General features: G+C 40.3%; 1 protein-coding gene across 2 annotated transcripts in view; it reads right to left on the reverse strand.

Moving 5' to 3' along the window:
• Positions 1 to 1,596: 1,596 nt before the first annotated feature.
• BMPR2 (bone morphogenetic protein receptor type 2) overlaps positions 1,597 to 13,476 on the reverse strand; it is a 516,537-nt gene continuing 504,657 nt past the window's right edge. For both annotated transcript variants that reach the window (XM_069226041.1, XM_069226042.1), the window contains exon 13: positions 1,597 to 7,993. In XM_069226041.1, coding sequence (XP_069082142.1) covers positions 7,746 to 7,993 — 248 coding nt within the window. In that variant the 3' untranslated portion in view covers positions 1,597 to 7,745. The remainder of the gene's footprint in view (positions 7,994 to 13,476) is intronic.

A 13,476-nucleotide genomic window follows, 5' to 3' on the forward strand; every position in this document is an offset into this window, starting at 1 on the left:
CTACATACTATATTATGAACAGAGTTGGGTAAGCTAATCTGACTCCCTTGACTGTGAAAATGATGTGGCTTGATGTATGCCTAGTGCACCCCGTGGCTCCAGCTTTTAGTCTTCATCATACCCATCAACAACAGTAGTGGTAGTTTGTATCCTACAGACTAGTTAATATCTATCTTACATATTCATAGGGTTATAATTCTTTCTCAATAGCCTCTCTGTATTTGTTACAGTCACCTTTTATGAACTACCCTGTATTCCTTACAACTACCCTTCAGCTCCAATTCATTCACATGGAATTAATAATTGATATCACTAGGGTCTAGCTCCTATGCCGATTCGGTTCCAAAGATGTATAATTTAATTATTTGTGCAGATCTACCACACAATTGCTGCGCTAAGGTAAAAGGGTTGTCGACAACATGGCACTCCAGACTTGCGGCATCATTACAAGTCTGGCGTTCTACTGACCACCAGACTTGAGGTGGCGGTAAGAGCGCCACATTATGACTGTGGCGGCTGCGCTACGGTCGGACTGCCAGAATTAGTCATCCTGGCGGTCATGGCAGTCATAATCCGCCATGGCATTGCTACAAGCAGCGCTGCCCTGGTGATCACGACCTCCTTTCTCTGTCAGCTATTTCATGGCATTAACACAATCGCAATGTTCACTGTCTGCTTTGCTGGTGCACCCTACGCACTACAGCATTGCTGCCTGCTCTATTACGAGCCAGAGACAATGCTGTAGGCCGATTCCCCCTGGCCCAGCGGGCGGAAACTAAGGTTCCACCCCCTGGCCCACGGGGAAACCGTAAAGGGCCCGACAGGGAGGCTGCCATACTGGCGGCAACCTCCCGTCGGAACTTCGGCAGACAGAAAAGTCCATACGCCGAAGTCATAATGAGGCCCTAGGTCTTTGCATACCATCTGTTGGCTCCAGCTGTGAAATGTAACATTTCAATTCACCCAGCCTCATTATACAGAACGTAATTGTCTGTTCTACTGTATAAGCGCACACAATCATCTATTTGTGACTTGCCGTTCTTTGTGATCACCAGGGACATGAACACTTTTTAAATACAACTTACAGAATCTCTGGTGTATATATAAATGATAGACCAAAGACAGCCTATAACAATAACACAGTACTGCTCCTTGAACAGAACAGGTCTGATCCTTTTAATTAAGCATTTTTTATAACATAATTGGTTTCAGTTTGTAGCATGTACCACAGTTTCGCATCCCTCGGTGTTCACATTGCCAATTTATTGATTTCTCACAGTTCGGAGGAACTCTACCTTACCTCATGCTTCATGAAACATTGAGACATCTGTATATAGCAAACATACAAACATTTGCTTGTTTAAATTATCAGTATTTTTCTGTCAATCAAGTAAATACCAGCTTAGCACAAACAAATGAATTTGCTTATCGTAAGAACACTAACATGCCAAAATCAATATCCTACCGCCTTTCCCAACAGCATGCATTAAAAGGTCTGGCAATGCAGCATTTATTGCTGAAAACCCTAAATATAACATGCAAGAGAGGGTGCACAAGTGAACACATACATAGAAAATACAACAAAATAGAAGGTAGTGGCATTAGTGAGGTTTATTTCTTATTTTTCTATAGTTTGAATTCATTGATAAAGACTACTGGAAGTCCTCATTGAACAACCACTGGTCATCTGAGGGCAATAATGGTGGTACAATCGTTAATACAGCAAAACATGAGGCCAAATCATCCATCATACAACTGTTTTCCAACTCAATCTTCCTAGTGAATGATATTATGAGGTCCAGGGAATGTTCAAATGTGGTAACTTCAACCTTTCTTCTTGTTGACAACTGAACAATCTTTTGCAGTTGTTTTTGATGCCACAAACAATTACTGGAATCAAAAGATAGTGTGTCTTTCCCCTATGAGTTCGGAAATCTGGATTATATGCAAATATGTAGTGAATGTTGAAGGGGGGTAGCACTTATTTTTAGCTCATGTCTTTCTCCTTTTGGTGTGTAAGAAACCTGTAACTGTACACACTTTCAAAAGACCTGTTTTTTCTGCCAGATTAAATCATATTGTACTTGAAACAATAGTTATCACCATTAAATCAGCTCTTAGTTTTAAGTGTGCCCTTCTGTGTGGAACAGATAAGGTGGGGCATATCTCATGGATGCCAGGTAGGCATAAAAGTAGTCATCCTGCATTTCATAATAACCTACCTTACCAGTGGTGATATATTTTTTCCAGGTATTAGGGTGGAGGATGCCGTATTCTATTAAGATTGAGACTATGGACCAGATGTACATGCAATGCATTGTTTTAAAAATGGCTGCAGTTTGTATATCAAATTTTACCAATTGCACTAGTAGTTTGCGCACCGACCTATACACGGATAGGTTGGTTCACAAAATATCAAATCATAGCAGGTTGTAATTTGACCGACCTCATTAATATTAATGAGGCAGGTTGCAAATTGCACCACGTATGATCTGTTGCCATCACAGCTGGAGTCAGCAGACCACCAGGTATGTGATTGCTTTTAAATATATCATTAAAAAAAATACAGCCTGTTTTTCTCAAAGAAAAACTGGGTGCATTAAAAAAAAAATTACAGACCACTGCCTACTCCTAAAAATGATTTTTCAGAATTCACAAGGATAGGGATCTCTTGGGGACCCCATCCCATTTGCAAATGGGTTATCGCCTCCTTTGATGTGTAGGAAAATATTTATGTTTTGTGACCAGATTTCCGTTACAAAACATTAATACATACCAAAAGAAATCTGTATTCGGCTCGATAACTCTAAACATGTTGCATCCAAATACTGAGTCAGTATGGTTTCCTAAATCTATTTAAAGATTCCGAAAGGGCTTTAGAGTTTGCAAGCCCTAGTCTGTAAATGATAAAACCTTTTGTACATCTGGCCACAAATGCTAATAACTTAATATAAGTTGTCTTGACAAACAACATAACAGGGTAAATTTCCTCAACCAATTCACAAGGAAATTATTATGATGTTTCATCAAGTTGTGAGCAATGTAAAAATATTTTTGAAATATTGATAGCACCTGATATAATAATAATTTCAATCAGTTTGATTTGATTTGAATCAGTTTAAGGACGGCTCTGTGTCTCAATTAGAAGTGCTATATTGATAGATATGGCAGATTTATGTCCTTAATGATTGAGCTTACAGAGTTTGCAGTGTGCAGAAACTCCATTGTCTCTGAAGAGGGAATAGAATACAGCAGTAAATGGCACCAGGGTAGCATTAGGGCGCTTGGGGAAAACAAATAGAAAAAGCAGGTGAGACAAAGTGACACCACAGAGAGAGATCCGGGTCTTCACATATTTGTTGAAGTATAGTTAAGTTACATTTGTGCAAGTAGGTGAGCGGAAGCAGATTCACAGCCTTAATCCAATCACAGACAAGGATCTACCTCCCTTTATGATCCTTTTGATCAGGAAAATCTGAAGAGGAATTGTAAGTAGGGGTGCAATGAAAGAATGCAAAGGTAACAAAAGGAAGGGGAAAATACAGTCTCTGAAGCTGAAGCCTCTTGACCACAGAGACAGATTATAAAGTGCTGTAGGAGGGTAGGATGCAATCCCTCCTGTTGACTTCCTTAAAGAGGCAGAAATAGTTGCAGACAAGAAACTGGGAAGAATAGGGCTACTTTGACCGTGTCGAAATGACAAAGAGGAAATGAAAGATGCCAAGCAGTTATGAGCTAGAAGAAGCAAATGCAGTCCTTTGTGTTGACTTTGGGGCAAGGTACATTCTGCCAAGATTCATTAGCACCACCATATACTTACAATGTGACACTAACATTTTATAAAAGGGGCAAGGTAGCATAAGGAAACCTTTAAGGATATAAAAGAGGGGAATATTGAATTGTACCAAACAGTCATTAGCAATAATAAAACAGGGGAAAGCAATAGACTGCAACCAGCCTGAAGGGAAGGGGCTGAGCAGGTTAAGATGGCAGCGGATCACTTGATGGTGAGCAGGGGTACATGTTGCAAAAAACATGAGGAGTACTTGATGGTGAGTAGGGATGAATGCTGCTTATAACCTAACACCAGGACATCGTCCAGGGCAAACTAGTTATGCAGGACAAAAAAGTTCACCTGTGTTGACTCACTAGACTGGGCGAGGTCCACTTAATAGAGTCAAGACAACTTTAAGGCAGTAAAAATGCCTGAATTAGTTGTCTATTCTCATACAATAAATCAGTTCTGCCATAAATGGTAAGATGGAAACAGGGTTGTGAGTACGCATAGTTGGTTTTGTTACAAGAGGGTTTTTGGATGAAGGACCCTGGGACTTATAGGCCATGTCACATGGCCAGAAGCGACAGCAGCTTGGCCAACACCCCTCATAAGGTGGCTAAAGATGGGAGGCTGCTCTGGAGTGGATCTACAGAGCCACAGCTTTTAGTTCAAAGTGATATAACTGTTAAAATCATAGTGGTTGGAAGGCATGCATTATGGAAAATGAGAAATCAGTGGGTGCCATGAGAATGGAGGCCAAATTGCAAAGAGGATGTGATGCAGCAATGTACTGATATCCAAAGAGATGTGCTCAGTTGTTGGAGGCCACATCTATATGAACATAAGAGTGCTCCAAGAAGAGGACTAATGAGGGGATTAGCAGTGGAAACACATCTGAAATATGTGAAAAACTTTCAAGGACCTTTAAGGAATCTTTACCAGAATATAAGGTGTAGGTAAACTGTCAATGCAGTACTGTCTCATAGAATCCCTTCCAATACGTCCGAAAGAGTGTTTGGTAGAAAAGTGTTTTCCTTGGGTCACTGGTATCCCATTTGAATTACAGTCTGCGGTTGTCCCATTTGAGATCAACCTACAAACTTGAGCCGCTTTAGGAGGTTGAGTACATGTTTTTGGGAGATTGACAATGTTAACGAAGTAGAAATTCAGAAGCCAAGGAGGTGCAGTACAATGGCAGAGTCTGTCAGGCTGGTGCGCTATGGGATAGATTTCAGTAGCAGGTCCAATATAACTACCTTGCATGCTTGAACATCCTGATTACGGGAGCAAAAGCTGATGAGTATAGTCTGGATAGGGAGGCACTATGAAACTTCCTTTTGGCCACTAGGTGTGATCAGACAGTAGCTGTATAGGTAGCTGGACTGTTATACCTTGTGGTATGAAACCAGCAAAATAAACTTAAGATTGCCATTTAAGACACAATGGGTATATGTAGTGTTGTTCTGCTGCTGCTTGGGAGCTTGGAAAGGGCAGAGGCTTGTGAAAGTTAACATATAAAAATTTATGTATGTTGGGTACTGTGCATCTACAAATAAATGCATACAGTAATGGCAGCGCAAGGATAGGCATGGCTCGGCCAGACTGTTTACGGTAGTCACGAAGAGCAGTGAAAACAACGAAGAGAAGGCAATCACTTGGCAAATGTGTAATAGCTTAGATTAAATATATGGTAATTTATATGATTGAAGTAGAATGGTAGGTCAACAATCTCCATCAATAATATCAATAGTGTAAAAAATACTGACATCAGATACTTCAGAGACAGGACTAAAATGGAAGAACAAAAAGTAATGGAAGAAGTGTGAACATATTTTACATAAATAATGAAGAAACGCCAGTCCGAAAGAATGACTGGCACACTATTGAAGTGTTTAGAGAAATTAAGGTTTATCCATAAGGAGGAAATTCAAAATTCTAACACAGAGATTATCAAAAAGATAGCTGAATAATTATTCCCATTTGAATGCACTGCCAGGTATTTAATCAGACAGTATGCATTTTACAAGGTCTACGTACAGGAAGATACACAAAGTGGTATTCATGTGTCATTTCTAGATGCACAAGAATAAATTTGATCATGAATTTAAGTTTCATTACTTTGAAGAATCCAGTCAGGACAGTGTTATTCACTCATAAGAGATTATCTTGGCTAAAAGAACATTGGTAAAGGTAGGAAACAACCGCTAAAGAAGATCTATGAAATAAAGCTTATTACTTGATTCAACAAATCATAAAATGAACTGCCATGAATGATCAGACCTTCTGACCTTCTCTGATTAACAGATTCTGGAAAACAAATGATGCAGTATCAGTACAAAACAAGGCTGAGAGCAGCCGGCCGTGACATTGTGTAGAGGAATAGTCTGTATTGCATGTTAAAGACTATGGGAAACTAAAAGGTTCTTTACAAAACACTGAGCACCATGCAGCAAGTGAATTTTATAAGAAAAAACATTCAGTAGGCAGAAGAGATGAGCATGAATGCAATTACAGGTCTGTAATTAATGGATTAGAAATTATTTCCACTAAATGTTTTGTGTGGGGGCAGTTTTTACACTTTAAGGCATTGTTTAACATCAAATGTCTGTTTAATTCACGAGTCTCTTTCATACAATACGTCAGAAAGCGTCATCTTTTCATAGCTTCTGAGTACGGTTGCCACCTTCACAGAGAAATATACTGACCCCCTTGTGCATGTTTTGAGTCTGGAAGGGACAGAATCTGATACACTGTTAATATGTTCTATAAAAACCCATGTAATCTTTTAACTGAGGCATTCTGCTTCGATTTGCTTTCATGATCATTCAGGAATAATCTCTAAATAAGTTTTATGTGGTTGATTCTTGTATTTCTTTTAAGTTTATATTTCACAGCGGAAAATACCTCCTTTTACCGATTATATCATTTTTTTACTGACAGTGATATAAAGTCACCATCAGTCAGGTGGCAACCCTGCTCCTCAGACAACAGTTCTTGCATGCAGGCGTATCTATATTAGTGTTTCTGTTTTTGAGTCAAACTTTCTGTTGAAGACTTGCTTCCAACAATTACAACATGGAACATTTGCATAAACATGCACAAAATGAGAATAAAACAAATGCGTACCCGGAACATATTTTCCAATAAGTTTCTTAAGTTCTTATGGACCAGGATTTGATTTGACTGGGTGGACTTGGAACAGACTGTCACCTTACAATTCGGAAGACCGAGTGTAACGGCAGTTCAAGTTCTCTTTTTTTAGGAGAGGACATGAGGTGCAACGAATGGGAAAAGGGCAAGGCTGGTGTAATGGCCATGCTCACCTCAGAAAACAACAGCTATTAGCACGTGTGCGGATTTACTGTCACAAACGATTGGCGTGCCGATCAATAAAATATATGCACAAAAATATTCACATGGGGGCACATGTAGTGGTTCAAAACCACCCACATCTATTTTGAATGTGCTGTCAACCATAAAGACTATTGCACATTTGGACAGAATGCAGGAAAGAGAAGTTCAAAATAAAATAAGAATAAAGGTAGGCCTTGCATGAAAAGAAGCACAGAATTCAACATGAATACAAAACATAAACGTCAGCCCTGTCTCACAGTCTGCTCGTGTCTTTAGTGACCTTCAGAAGCTGGTCCAAACTGATTATCAGCAACACATCGTTTTCGCAATTATATATAAAAAAACTACACTTTTTGATACACATATATAATTTGTGGTCAGGAGAGACCTAACTCAAGCAATGCTAAATAAAAAGTGCAAAACCGTTTGGGAGGAAAAACAAAAACAATTAAAAAATATGGAAACAAGCTAAAATTGTTCTGCATAGCTGAAACCTATTTAAAGCGAGTCTTTGAGAAACAGACAGAAAGATAAAGCAGTTCATTTTTCAATGTATTCTGCCCATTGTTTTAAATGGTGCAAAAGAAAGTCAGTTTGTGGCATTAGACGCATTTCACAGGTAGCTCATCCCTGTGTCTTTAGACACCATAGTTGTTGCTGTGCCTCCTTCTACAAGGTAAACAGCTGTGCTAGACCTGGACTGGCCCAACCGCCCACTGCCATTGTTGTTGACCTCACAGTCCTGTGACTCAGTCGGAATCACCCAAGTTGAGGGGCGCCACCGTTTAAGCGAGTATGGCGTCTTCACACGCTTCTTAATCTTCTCACCAGATCCCGGTCTACTATCTGGTAGTGATTCGCCTATTAGGAAAATTAGGAGAAAATACAAATGTAAAACATTTTTAGTGGTTAACGACTATGCTTATGCATATTTATCAAATGTCAGCTGTATAAGTGAAGAATAGCGATGTCTTTTGCAGGTAACTTACAACTTGCCAACCATTACAAGTAAGATATTGCCATTTTCACCTAGTACAAATTCACTTCCTTAGCTATGTGCAATAATTCTAGCAGAAACAGGCAGACAGTAGATAAGGACTTAAATACTCATCCATTTGGACTATTTTCTGTCTCTCGTCATACAGACCCCAACATACTCTTCATTCGGGATTGCACTATACTAATCCCATGAGAAGAAACTCAGGCAGTGACTGTAGCCATTACCTCCAGTAAGAGATGATTAATTTAAAAGACAACCTTGCCTAAAAAAATAAGAGTGTAGTTCTCAGCTACAACAGAGTCCACGAATAAAGATTTACAATGCATGCTTGTCTAAAAGCTACTAGAGTTTGTCCTTCTTTAGTCATGAGACCCTGCCCAGTCCCAGAAAGAATTGTGAAGCCCTCTGACATCTAGTGTTTGAGCACCCTCTCTTTACTCACCAGTGGTGTGATACAGTACTGTAAGAGTGTTTTTACTTTTTAAGTGGAACTATGAAAGCAACTTAAGAAAATACTTAAGATTGAATCTTTGAAGAATAGAGGTACCTTCGTAGATACTCAGTTAAATCAGAATCCAGAGACAGATTTACACTACATACAATTTCCTCAGATTACAAATCATACCTACCTTCATACTGTTTCACCTACACTGAGCAAACTGCTTTATCGAGGAGCTCTGGGTTTCAGGGGCTCTTCCTGCATCTTACAACTCTGCTTCCAATTTTACATCAACTCGCTTTCAGGGCACTGTGCCTAACACACCAAACACTACAAGGCAGCAAACAAAGTTTCCTCTACAGAAGTTTCACACAGAACAACTTTCTTGTAGCTTCCACACCAACCAAGACTTTGCTACAAATAAAAGTACCAAGAGTCAACAAATCACAACTTTGAGGTCAGTACTTGCTTGTCCAGGGGAGTATAACCCATCTTGACTTCCAGAAGTACAAGAAATGATTGGCCCTTCAAGCATTCGACCCCTGCATACCCCTAATTATCTATAAGCAGCAGCATGATACAGCAACCTAGCTCCCAATAAGCCACAGTAAATCAACCACAGTCTTATACAAACCTTTGACAAATACAGTTGTCAGCAATCCCACTATACTATGACTCACTACTTAGGTAGAAAGAACAAGCAAGCTTTAAGCCGTAGTAGTGGATACCAGCAGCTGCAGCAGTGCTGGGACATTACCAGACGATGCATCAGGGCCATATATATCACAACAAATTCTTCCCACACTGAACTCATGTACAGCCTTGCCTGCAATTGGTCCAGAAATTTTAAGTGTCACGATGCCACGCTAACAGCAGTGAAAGATAATGCGAAAGAACTGCTACATAACCACTAAACGCTCATCTCTTTTTAACTTACAAGTACACTGTCACCTAGCAACTGAACAGAAACTGATTTGCAACCATACACCTTTGCTTCTTCAAGAGTGCTCACACCCTTTCTAATTCCTTCTTACATAGGAGCCTATTGGTGTGATCGTTCTGACTGAAGAATTACTTACATAAACATCTAGCTCTGGAACAACCAGAATGAATGGCTACAGAATGAAGGAAACAAATCTTCACTCTTTAGATAAGGTATGCAAGTGAAGCCTACTCCGCTGCTTCTAAATTTAAAAAAACTAATGTACTTAAAGCATTAAAGCACAAACTTGTGGAAAAACTGTTATCCACAAAGAATATTTGGCATATTAAGACACCTTGATTAATTGTGGAGCCACCTATAAGCTAAATCAAGTCAGGATTGTGAATTTTCAATTTTATCGATTTGCGTATAACAGTTTAGCTCATGATTGCTGTAATGATCTGTTTCTTTTTTTGTGAGACAGAGAGCTGTTGGAATAATGAATGTGTCTAATGTACTGCTGTAAAAAAAGTGGTCATAACTCAGAATCGTATTCTTATGTTGTGACCTATCCTGACATCTCATAACGGCATCTCAAGGCATCCTGGTAATCTGTCCTGATGCGTGAGCCATTTAGATGGCATTATACTCTCAACATCAACAAGCTTTTGCTCGAAGTCAAGAGCTTTATTCGAAACCAAAGCCATTCAAGATCAGGGGTCTCTCTAAACTCTAAGGAAAAACAGACAGATGGACAGGTTTACCACTGAGTAATTAGAAGGGGTGTGGGTGACTGATGGGGATTTAGTAAAGGCCGTGTTCACTTCATCGAGCCTTTGTGCACTGACTCTTTCCAGACTGGGGGTGAAAAACTGGTAGCTCTTGAAGTGACAGGGAGGTCACCAGCTCAACTAAGGATGACAAAATATCCCACCTTCAAGTCATTAAGCAAAATCTTCTTACAAAAATAAGAGTGCAAATCCCTATAGGTAGAAAAGAAGCAGAGGAAAAAGCCACCCTTAAGTTAAAAGTTAAAAGCAGACTGGTTCAGTGTGAGGACCAACTACATTGGAGAACAGAGAGCCCTTCTAAGGCACTGTTTCTAACGATGCACTGGCTGACTAACAAATGTGAAACCTCTTGAAGACTACCTTCTTTAGGTTAAGGACACTTCAAAACACACCAAAAGTGACATTAACTCTAAGAGGTTTACCACAGACTCCATTTTTTTTTTTTTTAACACCGACAAAGTCCTGCAGGACAGAAAGATGCCATGGGTGACTGAAAGGGAAAACAGTGATCATGGCATGCACGTGAAAGATGAATAATTTTACCATTTTAATGAGTCCTATTACACTTAGTTGGTCGATTCTTTGTAGATGTTTTACTTTTTGTGGACCATGCCATCAAAAGTTGTTAATTCAGAGCATTGTGCACCAGTACAGCAGACACATCCATACACTGCAAGTGGCATGCACCCCTTTCCATCCGTACACGTGCCCATGCCATTTTGTTTCTAGAAAAAAGGCACACACTGGTATGTTTTTTGGCTGATAGCTGATGGATACGCAGCAACGATAGTGACTGCAGAATTCGTAGTCATCGGACTGCTAGCAGTGGATTAGTGTTTGGGCCTTAATGAGAACGAGAGCGTACATCTCTGGGAGGTGAATACTGAGACTTGCAGTGTTTTCTAGAAATCAAGAAGGTGCTAGAGGCCTATATCAGCTGAAGCATTAGTGTTTGTTTAACTATATTGGCTATGTTGCATGAAGAAGGGATACAAGTGGTGATTTTGAAGGAGGCCGTATTCTATCAAGGCGCTAGGGTCCTACGGTTCCCAGACCAGAGATCAAGGAGCAGGAGAAAGCAAATTCAGGAAGTGAGCGCACAGGAGAGTCAATTATCCTGCATGACTGAGGTCACGTAATTTTATAGGAGGGATCAGGGAGAAAACTGGGGAGAGAAGGTGGTATTTGTTTAAAAAATACATTTATTTTTAGTAAATTATAACATAATAAACTTTAAACAAAAAAGATGTTAGTGTCACGTTTCCCCACTACACAAAAACAATAAAATATAATTTCCTCGCCAGACCACAGTTCCTTCTTAACCTCACAACACAAGCAGAAAGCAACTATGCTTCCCTTAGCCCGTGGGAATACCACTTCGCTCACTAGGTGTGGCTTGCCAACCCGTTACGACCTCATTTATGTACATTCAACAACACTTACTATTTCTCGCAATGTTGCTGCCCAGGTCGTTATGCCCCCCGTTACCTTGTCATCTGACCAGGACACTCAAACGTCTCCTCCGTGAACGCCTTTCAATTGTGTCCTTGACCCATAAAAAAGTAATAGGGCTTCGATTCCCCAACCAACCCATAGCTATGCATCTCTTTGCTGGTACCAATGCCAGAAGACTGAATCTGAACTGCCTTTTCCTCCTTTTGGGTTTTGTTTTAATATCCAACAGAGTGGAAAGGGGTCAGATCAAGCGCAATCCACAGGACTTCATGGAATCTAGTTACCACTGCTGTCCAATAATCCGAGAGTTTAATCACAGGACCATGCAAGATCCTTCAAAGAGCGCCCCGACCCCCCCCCTTCTCCCCAAAAATGGGTTTGGTCTTGGATCGACCTGGGTACATCCTGCTCAGCTTGACTAGAGTAAGATAGGTGAACTGGAATGAATAAGCATCTTGCCGTAGCTGAGATCTTTTTTGCAGGGCACACGTGATCTGCCAGAATCTGTTCCTCAGCGGGCTGCCCGGCCCGCGCTGAATACACCCCTGACTCTCTCTAGGTTGGTGTTACTTTTGGAAGTAAATTGCAAATGACACTCAGCGCACTGGTGCTATCTGTTCGGGGGCCACACTGGCCAGATGTCTTGTAAGCGCTGGACAGCGGTTTACTCTCGAATGTATTGTCCATTCATGAAGGAGGATTGAAATGACAGTATTATGTAGCTGTGTTTTAATTCCCTCTTACCCGACCCAGCTTGTTATTGCTGTGAGGGCCCAGAAGCGCATACAGCCTCCAGACAGCAACGTGCGCTCGTTTTCGCATCTGCCAACTTCCTGCGCATATCTTCTTTTTTCACATACCGTTCAGAAAATGGCCTGAGCAACCGCTGGCAAAGCAAACAGGTTTGTGCCAAACAATGTTTGCTACATTTCCAAAGGGTCACCGATCTTCATATATGTATAGAGTGTTTAAAACAAAAAAAGCTCAGTTCAAATGTTATTATATAGGCATTACTTAAAAAAGTAAGAAGTTACTTTATACATAGCCTGAAATATTATTTGGACCTCTAAAGGTTTCACGCTCTGCATATAGAAGGTAATGGAGAAAACTATACGTCAAAACTCGCACGTTGCTGGAAGCCTCAGCTGGTACAGCACAACCATATGCACTCGATATGCGATTTCTCCTATGGGACACTGATGGGAATGGGCCATGAGAACTAGTGGCTGCAAATGTACCATGGGGACCGGGCAATGTTATACGACCAGCAGCCACATCACGCAACCACCAGCCAATTTCGAAGGAAGGGGACCTCACTCAAGAAAAGGGAGAAAACTACATTTGCACATTTTGCAGTTATTGTTTTTGGAGACGACGAAAGGTAGGGGACATCTATATCCAATAGTTCTGTGAAACCGAAGAACAGCTATTATAAAGGAAGATTTAAAAGGGCACTTGTGTCTTTCAGACGTCTCCTTTGGTACATCTAGGCAAGTGAAAGAAGTATGATTTAAAAGGGCACTTGTGCCTTTCAGACGTCTTCTTTGGTACATCTGGGCAAGTGAATGAAGTATGGTTTAAAAGATGCTTTTCGACAAAATCCATAAATTACAATCTACTAAAAACGACAGTTAATTTTGATCGTTTAACACCTGCAATAATGCACAGGAAACTCCGAAGGACAAAATGTTTGATAACCTGTTTTTCTCGTACAATTACTTTGTGATACAAAAACTG

This window comes from Pleurodeles waltl, chromosome 3_1 (genome assembly GCF_031143425.1).
Source record: "Pleurodeles waltl isolate 20211129_DDA chromosome 3_1, aPleWal1.hap1.20221129, whole genome shotgun sequence".
NCBI lineage: Eukaryota > Metazoa > Chordata > Amphibia > Caudata > Salamandridae > Pleurodeles > Pleurodeles waltl.